Source organism: Rana temporaria, chromosome 2, assembly GCF_905171775.1.
Source record: "Rana temporaria chromosome 2, aRanTem1.1, whole genome shotgun sequence".
Lineage (NCBI taxonomy): Eukaryota > Metazoa > Chordata > Amphibia > Anura > Ranidae > Rana > Rana temporaria.
In genome coordinates this window covers 439,522,643-439,539,777 of record NC_053490.1, presented here as the reverse complement: position 1 = coordinate 439,539,777, position 17,135 = coordinate 439,522,643, and the positions used below count along the sequence as shown (strand labels likewise).

The window sequence follows — 17,135 nt, the reverse complement described above, 5'->3', positions numbered from 1 at the left end:
CTAAAAAAGTAACATTTTGGTCTCATCTGAGCAAGGCACCTTCTTTCACATGTTTGCTGCGTCTCCCACGTGGCTTCTCGCAAACTGCAAACAGGACTTCTGGCTTTCTTTCAACAATGGATTCCTCCTCTTGTCACTTTTCCATAAAGGCCAGAATTGTGGAGTACACGACTAAAAGTTGTCCTGTGAACAGGTTCTCTTACCTGAGCTGTGGATCTCTGCATCTCCCCCAGAGTTACCATGGGCCTCTTAGCTGCGTCTGATTAATGCTCTCCTTGCCCGGCCTGTCAGTTTAGGTGGATGGCCATGTCTTGTAGGTTTGCAGTTGTGCCACACTCTTTCCATTTCCGTATGATGGATTGAACAGTGCTCTGTAAAATGTTCAAAGCTTGGGATATTTTTTTATTACCTAACCCCGCTTAAAACTGAAGGATTCACAAAACAGCTGTATTTTTACTGAGATTAAATTAAACACAGGTAGACTAAAAATTAGGTGACTTCTGAAAGCAGGTGGTTCCACTAGATTTTGTTAGGAGTATCAGGCCTTGTACACACGAGCAGACATGTCCGATGAAAACGGTCCGCGGACCTTTTTTTATCGGACATGTCTGCTGGGAGCTTTTGGTCTGATGTGTGTACACACCATCAGACCAAAATCCCCACGGACAGAGAACGCGGTAACGTAGAAGACACCAAGGTTCTCTGACACGGAAGTTCAATGCTTCCACGAATGCGTCGAATCAATTCGACGCATGCGCGGGATTTCGGGCCGCTGGTTATATGTCATAACCAGCGGACATGTCCGATGAGTCGTACTAATCATCGGACATGTCCGACGGACAGGTTTCCAGCGGACAAGTTTCTTAGCATGCTAAGAAACTTTTGTCCGCTGGAAACCTGTCCGCTAGGCCGTACACACGGTCGGACATGTCCGCGGAAACTGGTCCGCGACCAGTTTCAGCGGACATGTTCGGTCGTGTGTACGAAGACCTCAGAGTAAAGGGGGCTGAATACAAATGCATACCACAATTTTCAGATAGTTATTTGTAAAAAAAAATTAAAACCATTTTTAATTTTCCTTCCGCGTCAAAATTATGTGCCACTTTGTGTTGGTCTAGCACATAAAATCCCAAAAGAATACATTTACGTTTTTGGTTGCAACATGACAAAATGTGGAAAATGTCAAGGGGTATGAATACTTTTTCAAGGCACTGTACATGCATTCAAACTTAAAATACAATAATTTGCCTACATACCCTATAAAGACCAATCCAATCCCAGGTGCTGCTGGGAAAATCCTTGCTCACAGAATAGCTAATGAGAGAGTCATGGTCCGCATTCCATTCTCCCTCTGCTCTTAGAGTCACTGGAGGTTCAAGGATAAGAGGCCTCATCTGCAAAGCACATAAAAGTCACGTGTAAAGATGAACAATACATGCTTCCCATTCAGCTGTCTCCTAAATTAATGCAAATTAAAGGAGGGCAGGACTGCTGACAAATTCACCACAATATTAAAGAATGACATACAGTTTTTCAAAAGGACAAAGCAATGAGTAGCAAAATAAAGCTGTAGCTGGTTTTAGTAGGCGATTTTAAGGGTTCGTGATCAATGCTATATAAAATGTAGTTGCTTTTGTTTAGCTTTGACAAATTCCCCCAAATACACAGTTTTTCCTGTAAAACAAATCCTAATTTTCACTTAAAAATTTGCCCTAGGTAAAATCATAGACCCGCTTTACACAAGTAGTGAAATACACAGTTAAACAAAAAAAAAAAACTGTTTAACCACTTTAGCCCCGGACCAAAATGCAGCTAAAGGCCAGGCCAGGTTTTGCGATTCGGCACTGCGTCGCTTTAACAGACAATTGCGCGGTCGTGCGAAGTGGCTCCCAAACAAAATTGACGTCCTTTTTTTCCCACAAATAGAGCTTTCTTTTGGTGGTATTTGATCACCTCTGCGGTTTTTATTTTTTGCGCTATAAACAAAAATAGAGTGACAGTTTTGAAAAAAATTCTATATTTTTTACTTTTTTCTATAATAAATATCCCCCAAAAATATATAAAAAAATCGCAATAAGCGTTTATCGGTTGGTTTGCGAAATATTTATAGCGTTTACAAAATAGGGGATAGTTTTATTGCATTTTTATTAATTTTTTTTTTTACTACTAATGGCGGAGATCAGCGATTTTTTTTCGTGACTGCGACATTATGGCGGACACTTCGGACAATTTTGACACATTTTTGGGACCATTGTCATTTTCACAGCAAAAAATGCATTTAAATTGCATTGTTTATTGTGAAAATGACAGTTGCAGTTTGGGAGTTAACCACAGGGGGCGCTGAAGGAGTTATGTTTCACCTAGTGTGTGTTTACAACTGTAGAGGGGTGTGGCTGTAGGTCTGACGTCATCGATTGTGTCTCCCTATAAAAGGGATGACACATTCGATGCAGCCGCCACAGTGAAGCCGTGTTTACATACGGCTCTCCCCGTTCTTCAGCTCCGGGGAGCGATCGCGAGGGGGTGGCTAGAAACGAATAGCCGCCCCTTCATCCCGGATCGCTCCCGGACGATTTCCGACCACCGCATGTACCGGGGGGGGGGGGGGGGGGGGGGACACCCCCGACCCACGTCTAGGCAGGGACATACGGGTACGCCCATCTGCCTGTATGTGCCATTCTGTGGACGTATATGTACATGCGGCGGTCGTTAAGTGGTTAAACTCCTAAAGGATTTGTATTTCTGTCCACCCAGTCCTGAGATTTACACAGCCCTGCCAGACAGCAAAAAGACAGTTTGGTAACCTACATTCCCCATTCTAGTTAGGCTTTTGACAAAGCGCATGTACGCAAAATGCCTCATCACGGTAACAGACGAGCTTGCGTTCCATGCTGGTTCATAGGCTTTTATCTCCTCCTCACACCTCCTGTTGGTGCTGCACGTCATCCAGGCATGCCAGTTTCTCAGCTCAGCTCCCCGGCTTGGCTCTACCATTCCACCACGACCAACAGTGACACTTTCAAAAGCAGCGACACTGGATCCCCAGCCCAGCCGGGTCTCCTGGCTGGCGCACACCATCCCGCAGTGGGTGGTAATGACATCTCTCAGGCACTTCGGTGCTCTGGTTCTCATCCATCAGGGATCCCTTGGACCAGGTTTCCAGCTTCCACAGCATGGACATTGGCGCCCCTCCATTCTCTATCAGCTGGTCCTCTGGACGGCGTTAACCCCTCCACACCCATGGGAATCATAGTGGTATCGTTGGCTCTTTTACTTTTTTTATCTTTTTAATTTATTACTATATCCATTGATGAAATAAACAATGAATACATACATGGCTGAATGGACTCCTATAGCTCTCCCACTTGATTATCTAGTCCATGCAGGTTTCTTGTTAGAACGTGTTCATTACAGCATATATCTTCCTCCCCAGTGCAGGTTTAGGTACCGTTACTAGCAAATTTAATAGTGCTTTTAATGATTTTGTCATATATGAAATGCATTTATGTGTGTTTATCTGCTAGAGTTTGGCTATAAAAACATTAACAGGAGAAAATTGGTTATTTAAAAAAGATTCTGGACAATAAACCAAATCTAAATTGTATTTTGTTTGTAGCTACCAGTTAACATTCAATAAAATTGAGCAGTACAGGTATTATAAAAAAGGGTTTGGGTTATTTACCTGCAAAGTGAAAGTTCCCGTTACTGGTTTGTGGTCACTGATACCGTAGCTCATGTGGCTTGTATATTTTTCTAAATGAGCTTTTAAGATATGCTCAAATTCAGAGCCAACAGATTCTTCTTGTTCACTTTCTGAAACCTCCTTCAACTTCCAAAGAATGCGATCTGTCCAGGCTGGTTTTCTCTTTTTCCCACTAGAAAATAAAACACATTATTCAGGATACATCAAGGGGTCTAGACAAACCCTGATCACTGCAACTACGTTTATGATAATTCTACGATAATTCTCACCAGACATAATATTAGTGGCACTCAGTTGTAAACTGAACACATGAAGATTTTTTCCATGATCATAACAGAAGATAAGAACCACCATGCATAGCTTTTTTTATTTAAGGATGGGCATAAAAATGATTGTTCCCTCTTCAGTGGAGAATGAAAATCACTCTTAATGGGTTGCAGAGATTTCCTAACATGAACACTAGCATGCTAGCTCACTCCTTAAAGTAGACCTAAAAGGCAAAACTTTATTTTTATTTTGGATAAAGCAAGATAGGGTTATAAGCCCTGCAAGAGCCAGTTCACACTGGGGCGACTCAGCCGCCTGACAAGTCGCGTCCCATTCTATTCAATAGAACCGTTCTAATAGGAGCGACGCAAGTCGCTCCGACTTAGAAAAAGGTTCTTGTATGACTTCGGGGGCGACTCGGGGCGACTTGCATTGACTTCTATACAGAAGTAATTTTGCAAGTCGCCTCTGAAGTCGTCTTCAGGACGCCTTGCCGAGTCGCCCCCGAAGTCACGCCGCCCCAGTGTGAACCGTCTCCCAGATTATTATTTTTGCTGTCTGTATCCTATTGGGGAGATTTTCCCTTTACTTCCTGTCCCATAGCCTAACAGGAAGTGAGTAACAAAAAAAAAAAAAAAAAGAGAATCCTTGGTTGTCAACAGAACTAGTGTCCTCATTGGAAGATTTCCCTTCTGTTACTGTCCCAGAGACAACTCAAAATTTTGCATATTCTTTTTACTTTTTATGATAACAGTATATCGGGGTCACAAACCACAATAAAAAAAAAAAAACAGGCTGAAATGCTTGCAGAAACTGGACATATGGCAGTTCATCAGGTAATTTGTTATCCTTTTAACGGTAATTTTTTGGCCTTTTGGAATGAAAATGTTGTAATGTATATTTCATGTCCTGCAAACTCTTTATGGGTTCCCAGTGGGTCTTTTTGCCCTCATGCTGTCCTAGTTGTTTAATTTAGATACAACTTCAACCTGTGGCCCTCCCACAAGTCAATAACAGTGCATTAGCAGGAAATAATGGGGCTTTTTTTTAATTGTCAAACGGTCATAGTTATGGCAGAGCTCGGAATTATCTGGACACAATTTTGGGCTGCTACCCAACTGCTTAAAAAATGAACTGTAAGACATGAAAAAGTATTCAGGGTTTGCTCTTCAACAAATAATTTAGGTTTGTAATATTGCTTCATGCGACAGGTTCCCTTAAAGGTTTAGGTATGCAAAGAGTACTCTTTATAAAATGCAAGAAATAGGGCCATGTGCCACATAAATGAATCAGGAGTTATCATTCAGATCTGTAATAAATCCTGCTGAGAGATCTGCCCATACATAAGCCCCATACACATGGGCAGAATGTTGGGAGACATTTGCCAGTTAAAAAAAAAAAAAACGTCCGCCAACTTCTGTCGGACATGCATGCTGGAAAACCAGCAGCCGACCGATTCTCGACAAGTGCTCTCAGCCAATGGCAGAGAGCGCCGATCATAATGTTCTTTTCAAGGAGGCTGTTACCCCGTCACAACACAACAGCTCAGCGGGAGCTGTCAGTTTTTCTTTTGTGCTACCCAAAAAATAATGGTTGTGTGTACCCGGCTATACTCAAACTACCACTGGCAAATGCTGTAATCCTTATCCCTGATTTAACCACAGCATGGATACAGAGAATGCAAGATACAGGGACTGCACCCTTTTGTACTCATAAAAAGTTCTTGTTCCTTAAGTGACCATAGAGATCTGTATGCTTGATGAATAGCATTTCTGATGTTTGGAAGAGCTTTTTTATTGCTCGATGCAAAAAGGCATGCATGAGTTTTTTGTTTGGTGTTCCTAGTATGGTCTGAGCACCTTAGCAGTGCTTAAAAATGGGCAGCCACAGCCTAAACAATGCAAACAGCATTCCGTTTGAAGACATGCCCTATGAACATGGAAGTGTAGCCTGAGCGGCTCTTGGGGTATGCTACATTTGGCGGGAGCCAGGAACAAGCTCATCAAAAACAAGCTCCTACACTTGCTCACTGTAATTGATGCTTGAATTAAAGTAGAACTTTTGAATAAAGTAAGAAAGAGTTATAACTGCTGTCAGATTTGCTTTTGCCATCTGTGTCCCATTGCAGAGATTTCCCTTTACTTCCCATAGCCAAACAGAAAGTGATAAGAAATCCTGGCATATTAAGGCAATCCCTTGGTGACCACCCCCCCCCCCCCCCCACGTCACCAGAAGTAGTGTGCCCATTGGAAGATTTCTCCTCTATTACGACAATCCAAATTTTTTTTATTTTTTTTTTTACTTTGACTTTCAATGATAATGGTAAGAATGATAAATAGAGAGGTTGAATCTCCATAACGAGGACACAGACAGCAATTCAAATTGACAAGCGTTCTAATCCCTCTGCATTCTATCCAAAACCAAAAAAAGTTTTGCCTTTAGTTATATTTTAATTGTTTCACTTATAAAAACAGGGTCATGTATGGCCACTAAACATTTAGCATGATAGTCTTATTGGCCTCACAGAGTGACTGGGGCAGAGAGGTCTGTGAAAACACTATTACCACTCATACCTATTGTATAATAATCAACCTTTACCCAAGAAACACAGAAATAATGGATTAGTTTTAAACAGTGATAAAGATATGTCTATGTTATGATGAACAAATGGGAGTAAAACAGGCAGCTGCTGATGGTACACGATTGCATGTTAGAAGGCGGCCTCTGATCATGTTATCCACATACATGCACATCACACATGCACTTTACCCGTCTTCACTTCCCATTAATTTCTGGCATGAAAATGCACCATTACTCCTGCTCTATGGCATTTAAGCCAATCAGCCATAACTTTATGACCACTGGCAGGTTAAGTGAATAAGACTGATTATCCCATTACAAAAGGTGTCTGAAAGTCGATGAGATATATTAAGCAGCAAGTAAACTCGTTGTCCCCAAAGATGATATATTGAAAGCATAAAAATGGGCATCTCAGTTTGTTGTGTATGGGGCTATAGCCACAGACCAGTCAGGGTACCCATGTCCACGGGCAAAAGCACCTACAATGGGCACATGAGCATCTGACCTGGACCACAGGGAAATACATGGAAAAGGGTGGCCTGGTCTGAGAAATTAAGCTTTCTTTTACATTGTGTGGATGGATGGATGCTTGTCCGTCACCTTCTTGGGGAGGAGATGGCACCAGGATACACTATGCTGGCAAAGACAATGTGATGCTTTGGGCAATATTCTGCTGGGGGGAGGGGGCGACCTTGGGTCCAGCTACTCATGTGGATTTTATTTGACACATACCACCTAACTAAACATTTCTGCTGACCAAGTTCATTCCTTCATGGAAACAGTATTCCCTGATGGTTGTGGCCCCTTTCAGGAAGACTATGCGTCCTGCCACACTGCGAGAATGGTTTGAGGAACACAACGATTATGAAGTATTGACTTAAATATTGTCCAGATCTCAATCCATTAAGCATCTGCAGGATGTGCTGGAATAAAAAGACCAACCCATGGAGGCCCCACCTCACAACTTACAGGGCTTAAAGTGTTACTAAACTCACAACAGTAAAACCAGTCTGTATATGCAGCATAGCATGCTTGTTTTTTTTTTTTTGTAAAATTCTTTTTATTGATTTTGACAGTTTATATAACACAAAAAAAGAAAAACAACAACATAAAATAAAAAGGCAGCCGCCCCAGCACAACACTGGGCCGGTGAAAGGCCAACATGGCCGACTTACACACCCCGCTACTAAGTTAACATAACACCCTAGCCCCCCACCCCCCCCACCCTTTTTGCTCAGCTCCCACTCTCCCTCCCATGAGACCACCAGACTTTTGACAGGTGTTCCGCCTCCCATTCCTCTCCCGGATTCAATCACGTCACCCCACATCACCCGATTTTACCCAGTATCTAAAATGGTGAAGTTCATGAGGCGACCCATATCTGCCATCAGGCCTTAACCGACAGTCAAGTCAGAGTTATACCAAGCCTGCCATACCTTGTCAAATTTTTTCCCACAACCCCTGGAAAGGTAAGTCGCCTTATAGTAAGGCATCATTGAATTGACCAGGCCCTTCCAAAAGCGCAATTCAGGTGCCTCCGGTTTGCGCCATTTTAACAGGATGGCTTTCCTTCCATAAAACAAAAGGATGTTTAGCAGTGTCCGATGAGCCCTGGATGGCACCACCTCCTCCACTAATCCCAGTAATAGCATGCTTGTTATACTCACTGTGCAACTTAAGGGGTTAATCCTCTGCATTGTGTAAAAAGGCTGTTTATCCTGTATGCACAGATCCTCCCCTTCCTGCACTGTCTACCCAAGGAAAGCCAGCCAACACAGGCAGAGTAGCTGACCTGCACATGCTCAGTTGTGTCTTTTATGCTGAAGAGAACATTTACTTATTCTCAGAGGTAGCCAGGTCACATGATAGTGACATCTCACATGTGGGTGTGTATAAAGGCTGCAATGGAAATCTCCTCCTTCCTGAACTCTCAGCAAAGGAGAAACTGTGCAGTTTATCATGTGACTGTGGCATACAGTCCAACCAAAAAGGTATATAGTGGCAGTATATTAATGTAAAAAAATGTATAAGCTGTGGGCACTGTAGGGGGGCGGGTGAACTATTTTCATATTACTGGGTTTAGTAACACTTTAAAATAAGGGTAGGTAACTTTGGCACTCCAGCTGTGCTGAAACTACAAATCCCATCATACCAGTGCCTCTAGGAACCATTCCTGTGATTGTCAGGGTCTTGCAACCTCTCATGGGACTTGTTGTTTCACCACAGCTGGAGGGCCAAGGTTGCCTACCCCTGCTTTAAAAGAATCTGCTACTGAATGCTTGGTGCCAAATAGAATATACTTAGGTCTAGCTGCGTCCATGTCTCAATGGGTCAGGGCTGTTTTGGTGGCAAAAAAAGTGTCCTACTCAATATTAGGTGGAAGATCATAGAGTTACAGCTGATCAGTCTGAGCAACTTCACCCAATACAGATTACTTTGTTTTGGACAGAGTGGGTGCACGACCAAACCTCACCCTTGCTGTCCAGGATCCCGGTGAGATAATCCCTCCCCAAAGCAACATGGAAATGATATAGGATGAGCACTGATGAGCAAGAACAAACTTCTTGTAGGTAACAACAAGAGTTTAGCATTTCAGCTTAGTACAGGTCAAGATCATGCTGGACCCAGGAAACAGAACTTTTCCAGTCTCACCTAAAAAAAAAAAAAGGAGGACAAAAAGGGGGCAGTGAAGCCCTGCAGAAGTATGCCTAGAATGGAAAAATGTGTTTTGGATGGAGCTGCTCTTTTAAAGGGGGGGGCACACTCCTCTGACACATGAGCCTTTTAGATGTTTGCATACATGAGCACCTGAGGAGCATTTTATCTGTCGGCTTGTATCACTGTTCAATGGCTTGCATAGATGTGCAAACATAGCATGTTTTCAAGTGTATCCAGCCTGCAAGTCTGTTTAAGATATTTCTGAGTTCCTTCACGAGCACTTCTAACCTGAATTTAAGCGCCTTCTAAGTCGGGAAAGCAAGTTCAGAGTCAGACACAATCAAAAGACACTGTACACGGATCCTATTGTAGCTTAAGTGTACTGTAGCTGCCTTAGGCTGGGTTCACACCTATGCATTTTTAGTGCTTTTTGCATATTTGGACTACAGTCCATTTACCATGGTTTCCTATGGAACCCGTGCTGTAGCGCAAATCTGCAAAAAGCACAAAAAATGCATAAGTGTGAATCCAGCCTTAGGGTCCTTTTCCAGATCTCACTGGGGTTCCAAATAACATGCATTTTTTTTTTATTCATTCCCTTCCATTGACCTGTATAAATCAGTGCCCATGTCAAAAACAGATGAGCCGCCTTGAAACTAAGAGATCTACTCAGAGCATGAGATCGTTTTGATGTGAGCCGCACTCAGAGAAAGTACATGCTGTAATGCAGTGTGTGTGGTTTCATGCCAGGGCTTTCTTAAAGCGGAGTTCCGGCCACAATTTCACTTTTTAAATATAAATACCCCTGTAATACACAAGCTTAATGTATTCTAGTAAAGTTAGTCTGTAAACTAAGGTCCTTTTTGTTAGGTTGTTACAGCATTTAGACCCTATATAAAATAGAAATTGACTGGGTCCATCTTAAGTCTGGGCATCATGAAGCCAGACTGTATGACTTCCTGGATTTCAGCCTTGCAGATCCCGCACATGCTCAGTGCTGCACAAGCAGTGTCAGATCAGGTTTCAGCGCCTGTGCTGTCCAAGTCACATGATTCTTTGAGACTGGGGAGTGCACAGACTCCTGGAAAGTTACACCCACTACATTCCCAGGAGTCTGTGCGGTGTAGGTTAGGAAGCATTAAGCACCTAGGTGCAGGAAGTGGGAAGATTAACTATTCTGCCTAGCAACAACACTTTGAAGGCATCTAAAAAAAAACACATTTTTTCGTAAAGGACTAATGACATTTTTTTAAAACTACTGATGTAATGTTATATTTATGGGTGGAACTCCACTTTAATGGAAACATAGTAAGGGTTTAGAATGTACATCTGGAGTCACCTTAAAGGTCCACAATATGTTCTGTTAATTTAACACATAACAGCATTTTTCTTTTTATTGCTGCCAACCATAAAGGACTACTGGGCTGAAAACATAAACCTTTAAAAAAAACAAAAAAAACTGACGTTTATTCAAAAGGCAGTAAATATTGGTTCAAATACCTAGCAATGTCCTACAGCCCAGGTGCCTTTATAAAAAAAAAGGACAAAGTAAACGGAACGCAGACTCAAGAATATCGAAAAGATGCTATTTATGCTGAATAAGGCTAGCTAGATTTAGAACCGTGGATAAGGCGCATCTCTGCTCTAAATATTTAAGCCCTGCAGTTGACATATGGAGACAGTACACTTCCCTAGAGACATATCCAATCATTGTATTTATTTTCAATGACAACAAAAATGTAAAAATAACTTTATTCCTGGGGCAAACTGATTACTATAGAAAATTCAGCAGCCAGACAATCCAAACTAACTTGCAGCAGACATTTAACGGACTAGATAAATATGCTTTCAATGACAATATCTAAAAAAGGTCACAAACATGAAATACAAATGTAATACATTTTAGGGTCACTGGTTACCATTATCCTGGATAATGTTCTTCTCTGAGTTAAAAGACAACTCCAACCACATTATGCAAGCAAAAGATATATCGGCTACAAGAAATACTCCTACTCATGTGATCCACCCACCCCTACTCTCCAATATGGAACTAAAGAATAAGAGGGGTGGAAACACTTTTCAGATCCTGCAGTTCTGCTGACACTGCCAGCGGCTCATTTTGTGTCTGCTTATTCGGATAATGGCGACACTCGCCTGTGTTCCCTTCCTGCTGTGAACCCACCTAATGACCCTGACCTTTAGCCTATTAGCTTACAGAGCAGCCCCACCACTGCAAGCCTGATTTTATCTTTCAGGTGGAATATGGTTGATTCATATAAAAGACGGATTTCCGATGAGTACACTCATTATTGAAAAGAATAATTACAGGACTTGTGATTGAACACATAAGTGAACTATTTTCTATTTCTAAACTCATCTAAAGTTTATTGATCTGTAAACGTAAAATCTATTTTAGAAATAATTATATATATCTCCAAAAAAAGTTTGTTATACCCTTTATCAACTAACTTAAGCTATTAAAGTTGCAAGCATTCGGAAACCCCATAGCACATATTTCAGGCAGTATACAATTGTATAATGCATGAGGAAGAGACCTAAGGGGTTCCTTAAAGCTTGCATCTTTAATAACTTAAATCGGTTGTAAACCTAAAAAGGGAAAAAAAAAAGTTTATTTTCCTTTAAGGCATTAAATTTGCTTGTGCCATGTAATTTGTTCCTTTCTATGCTGTAAAATACCTGGTTGATTCTTCCTGTTCCTGTGTCCCCCTGTGTGTGCTGACCACGGTAATCGTGACTGCTTATCCATTCTTCCCGCTCTCTGCTTTGAGTCTCTCATGCTCCCCCTCCCTCTCCGCTTGTCAGTTCGAGGGGATCTCCTCCCCGCCCCTCCACTCCTGCTGCTCTTCCCTGTGGCTTAAAATACCATTTATAACAAAAAAAAAAAAAATGTTATTCTAATCCTAAATACCTTTATGATTGGTCACGTGACCTTCCCCTGCTGACATCAGAGAGGTATCTCAGCCCCTCCCTCCTCATTCCTTAGCTCGGGGAAGCAGAGAGGAGGGCGACACGTGGCAGCTAAGGATGAGCTCTGGCGTGTTCGCTTAGAACACGTGCAGAGCCCGCCAGGAAGTGTGCACAGCGCTGTGCTAATCACAGCCAGGGAGACATTGTCCCGATGCTCGGCTGCAGGGATCGTGAAATGTCTCCCTGGCTGTTATTAGCGCAGCGCCGTGCACACTTCCTGGCGGGCTCTGCACGTGTTCTATGCGAACACGCCAGAGCTCATCCTTAGTGGCAGCACATAGGTGCTGTGAAAGAAGGTATTTAGGATTAGAATAAAATAAAAATAAAACAGACACACAGCACTTTTTTTCTTGATAAAACAGACGGGATGGCAGTTATTATTCTGAGTTTACAACCACTTTAAGACCCCTTTCACACTGGGGTGCTTTGCAGGCGCTATAACGCTAAAAATAGCGCCTGCAAAGCGCCCTGAAAGAGAAGCTGCTGTCTCTCCAGTGTGAAAAGTCCTGCTAGCAGCATCTTTGGAGCAGTGAAGGAGCGGTGTGTATACCGCTCCTGCCCATTGAAAGCAATGGGCACTGCGGCTATACAGCAGCTCTTTACGGGTGGTTTTAACCCTTTTTCGGCCTCTAGCGGGGGTTAAAAGCGCCCGAATACCCCCGCAAATACGACGGTAAAGCTCTGCTAAAAATAGCGGCGCTTTACCGCCGATGCTGCGGACGCCCCAGTGTGAAAGGGGCCTAAAGCAGAACTTCACTTTCTTGATTAACACCAAATATTTTTAATCTGTATGCTGCTAGCACTAGTAAATAAATAGGAAGATGTATTATATTTACTTGTTTAAAACCTTTTTTTAAATTTCTTCAATTACTTTTTTTATTTCCAGGCCATAGCAAATTATATTACACGTCCCTGGAGTCTGTAGGAGGGGAGGAGGGGTTTTCTCAGTATGCACACCCTCCTGTCTGCATGCCTGAGCTAGGGGGTAGATAGATTCCAGGAATTCCAGGAACGGATTTTAAAAATGAACGATATAGCCTTTTTGGTTTGTGGTGCTTGGATGCAGTGCAATTCCTCTTTAAAGCGGGGGTTCACCCTACAAAAACATTTATTTTTTCTAGCATGCCATCAAGCATACTAGCGCGATCTACAGTACACCTTTCTTTTATTTTTAGGCGCCGTACTCACTGTTTACTGCCGTAATGAAGTTTCAGACTCCCCGCGGGGAATGGGCGTTCCTATGCACAGGGAAGATGATTGACGGCCGGCTATGGCGCATCACACTCCCCGAAGATAGCCGAAATAGGACTTGCCTCTTCACGGCGCCTGCGCAGTCAGCTCCGATGTCTGTGCGCAGGCGCCGTATAGCGCCGTGAAGAGGCAAGTCCTATTTCGGCTATCTTCGGGGAGCGTGACGCGCCATAGCCGGCCGTCAATCATCTTCCCTGTGCATAGGAACGCCCATTCCCCGCGGGGAGTCTGAAACTTCATTACGGCAGTAAACAGTGAGTACGGCGCCTAAAAATAAAAGAAAGGTGTACTGTAGATCGCGCTAGTATGCTTGATGGCATGCTAGAAATTTCTTTTTAGGGTGAAACACCACTTTAAGTTAGACAATTAATGGTATCACTTAAACTCCAAACTTTATGCCTTAATCAATGGCTAGCATTATACAAGACTCTAATACTAGATACCTAACAAAAAAAAAATGCTGTATGTATCAAACCAACATTACATTTTCATCAATGCCAGTCCTAAACATGTATGCCTAGTAGGATTTAGATTCTACATGGGAAATACCATGAATTAAATGTTTGAATATGTCAATATTCTATAGATTTTCATATATTAGTAACAGCTACAACTAGGTTTAGTGAGACAAAATGCTATACTCTTACTTAAATCCAAACAGTGACTTCTTCCATCTAGAAATAAAAAATATAAATGAGTAACATTAAAAGTAATTATATTATATTCAGAGGTCTACATCACCTCTAATTTTACCTTGTATCATACACATCCGAGTTCAGATCAAACTTGTATGTAGGCTTAAATTTTAAGGGACCTTCCATAAAACCTTGTAGAAACTGTTCTTTTTTCTTGGCAATATTTAACTATAAAGTAGTAAGAAAAAGAATCAATGAAATTAAAGGAACACTAAAGGCAAACTTTTTTTTTTTTTTTTAAATAACAAACATGTTATACTTACCTCCACTGTGCAGCTCGTTTTGCACAGTGTCCCCTAACCCTGTCTTCTGGGGTCCCTCGGCGGCTGTCTCGGCTCCTCCTCGCAAAAGCTTTCCACCTTCATGCAGGCGAGCTTGCATGGTGGAAAGCTTTTGCGAGCGCGCTTCCGTGATACAGCAGCGGTCATAGCCGCCAACTGTATCACTCGGCCCCGCCCCCCCGGCGCGCCGCGTCATCCGCTGTGATTGACAGCAGCGCCAGCCAATGGCTGCGCTGCTATCAATCCATCCAGCCTAGCCGATCAACGGCCAGGCTGGGAACCGAAGAGGATCACGTGGACGCGCGCGTGACTTTCGAGGGGTCAGGTAAGAAAAACGGGGGTTCGAGGGGGGGGGGGGGGCGGCACCGTCGGATGTTTTTTCACCTTAATGCATAGGATGGATTAAGGTGAAAAAACTTTTACCTTTACAACCCCTTTAAGCCAACACAAGAAAAACTCTATAAAGTACATTTACATAAACATGGTATGATAATACCCACACAAGCTTATTTAGAGATAACTATACAGTACAGGACTTGTATTCTTTTTTTTTTTTAACATTAAGTTTTTTTCCCCTGAAACTTCTATCAGGGTCTAATGGCTTATGCCCTTGGCCATCTAGCATTTTTTCAGATTGGTTATCCCTTTTCTGTTTACCGGTCACTGTACAGAGCTGGCACGTTAGGTTTGTGGGCTTTGGGCACTGAATGCTGTATTAGGGTCTCATCTTGGCACATAGAGCAATGTCTGTAGTTAGCCTTAGGGTGCTATTAAGGTCCAGGGCTGTGGTCTATTTTTATGGCTCCCAGTCCCTGAAAACCTCTTTGGGTTATGTCCACTGTGATAGTGTAGGCTTAAAACTCTATGTTTAGAATCATGGCTATGGTTAGACAGGGTTTCCCTGTATAGTTACATTGCTTTTTGCTGTGGAAGACCAACACAGCCAATTTTTAGCACAACCATTCACGCGCTCCTCTGAACCCAGAGTATGCGTGTACCTGGCGGCCGCGATGTCCGCCGGGTACACGCGATCGTCGGGAACACAGCAGGGACGTGGAGCTCTGTGTGTAAACACAGAGCTCCACGTGCTGTCAGAGGAGAGGAGACCGATCTGTGTCCCTTGTACATAGGGACACAACATCGGTCACCTCCCCCAGTCACCCCCCTCCCCCCACACAGTTAGAACACACCCAGGATACACATTTAACCCCTTCCTCACCCCCCAGTGTTAATCCCTTCACTGCCAGTCACATTTATACAGTAATTAGTGCATTTTTATAGCACTGATCGCTGTATAAATGTGAATGGTCCCAAATTTGTGTCAAAAGCGTCCGATACGTCCGTCGCAATATCGCAGTCCCAATAAAAATCGCAGATTGCCGCCATTACTAGTAAAAAAAAAACAAAAAAAAAACATAATTCTGTCCCCTATTTTGTAGGCGCTATAACTTTTGCGCAAACCATTCGCTTATTGCATTTTTTTTTTATTTTTTTACAAAAATACGTCGAAAAATACGTATCGGCCTTAACTAAGAAAAAAATTAGTTTTTTTTAGAAAAAAAATTGGGATATTTATTATAGCAACAAGTAAAAAATATATATATATATTTTTTAAATTGTCGCTCTTTTTTTGTTTATAGCGCAAAAAATAAAAACCGCAGAGGTGATCAAATACCACCAAAATAAAGCTCTATTTGTGGGGAAAAAAAGGACGTCAATTTTGTTTGGGAGCCACGTCGCACGACTGCGCAAATGTCAGTTAAAGCGACGCAGTGCCGGAAGCTGAAATTTCGCCTGGGCACGAAGGGGGTTTATGTGCCCAGTAAGCAAGTGGTTAATCACCATGACAAATAGATAGATGAATCTCCCTAACAGGTACACAAAACATCCGACAGCGATACTAATCCCTCACTGATCTCTAAAACTAGAAAATGTTTTGTCTTAATGACTTCCAGATATGGATATAGTTACATAGCTCAACATTACCAATCAGAGAACACTTAGCATTCATTGAGAAATTGCAAAGCGGTCTCTCCGTGACGCCTGTGCCAAGTAGGCAACCTCCTGTGTTCAAAATGCAACAGGGCAGCTGCTCAGCACAGGACCCAGAAGCTAGTGGAGATCACTGAAGTATTGGCGTCTACTATAGTGATCTCCAGCTTCTGGAGGGATTCCACAAATACGGTATATGCATAGTTGCATTGATCCAACTTGGATCTGTAAAAATTACCATTTTTTTTTTTATTTTAGTTATACTTTAAAATAGAATTTAAAATGGGATCAGCATGATGGGGAATCCATACCACCTAGCTCATATACCTGACATGCCAGGCTCAATGTGCACATTTTTCCTTTTAATTTGTCAGTTCCCACTCTTATAGGGATATTTCTCTTTATATAAACAAAAAAGTCAGTGTTACCACCCATACATCACATGGAAAGCAGAGCTCCCGGGTGCTCTATCCACAGTTGCCGGCTGCGTAGAATAATGAGGAAAAGATGATCCGCACTCTGGTCGTCGCTCCCAAACAATTAACGTATTTATTGACAAGCCACAGTAGACAAAACGCAAATAGTTGACGCGTTTCAGTCTATAAGGCCTTAGTCATAACCAATAGTCATAAACATATTTCTCTTTACTTTGTGTGTTGGAGACAACATTGTCCCCAGGACAGGAAGTGAAAAGTCTTCAATAAGGATACAGACAGAGCG

The 17,135-nt window shown here is 42.4% G+C and overlaps 1 protein-coding gene across 2 annotated transcripts in view; it reads right to left on the bottom strand.

Annotated features, from left to right (window-relative positions):
• INPP5K (inositol polyphosphate-5-phosphatase K) overlaps nucleotides 1–17,135 on the bottom strand; it is a 42,806-nt gene that overhangs the window by 8,275 nt on the left and 17,396 nt on the right. The window contains exons 7-10 of one of the 2 annotated variants that reach the window (XM_040338390.1): nucleotides 14,201–14,310; nucleotides 14,095–14,121; nucleotides 3,683–3,875; nucleotides 1,257–1,394 (exon numbers count right to left, since the gene is read on the bottom strand). In XM_040338390.1, coding sequence (XP_040194324.1) covers nucleotides 1,257–1,394; nucleotides 3,683–3,875; nucleotides 14,095–14,121; nucleotides 14,201–14,310 — 468 coding nt within the window. The remainder of the gene's footprint in view (nucleotides 1–1,256; nucleotides 1,395–3,682; nucleotides 3,876–14,094; nucleotides 14,122–14,200; nucleotides 14,311–17,135) is intronic. The other variant, XM_040338391.1, reaches the window with a different exon arrangement.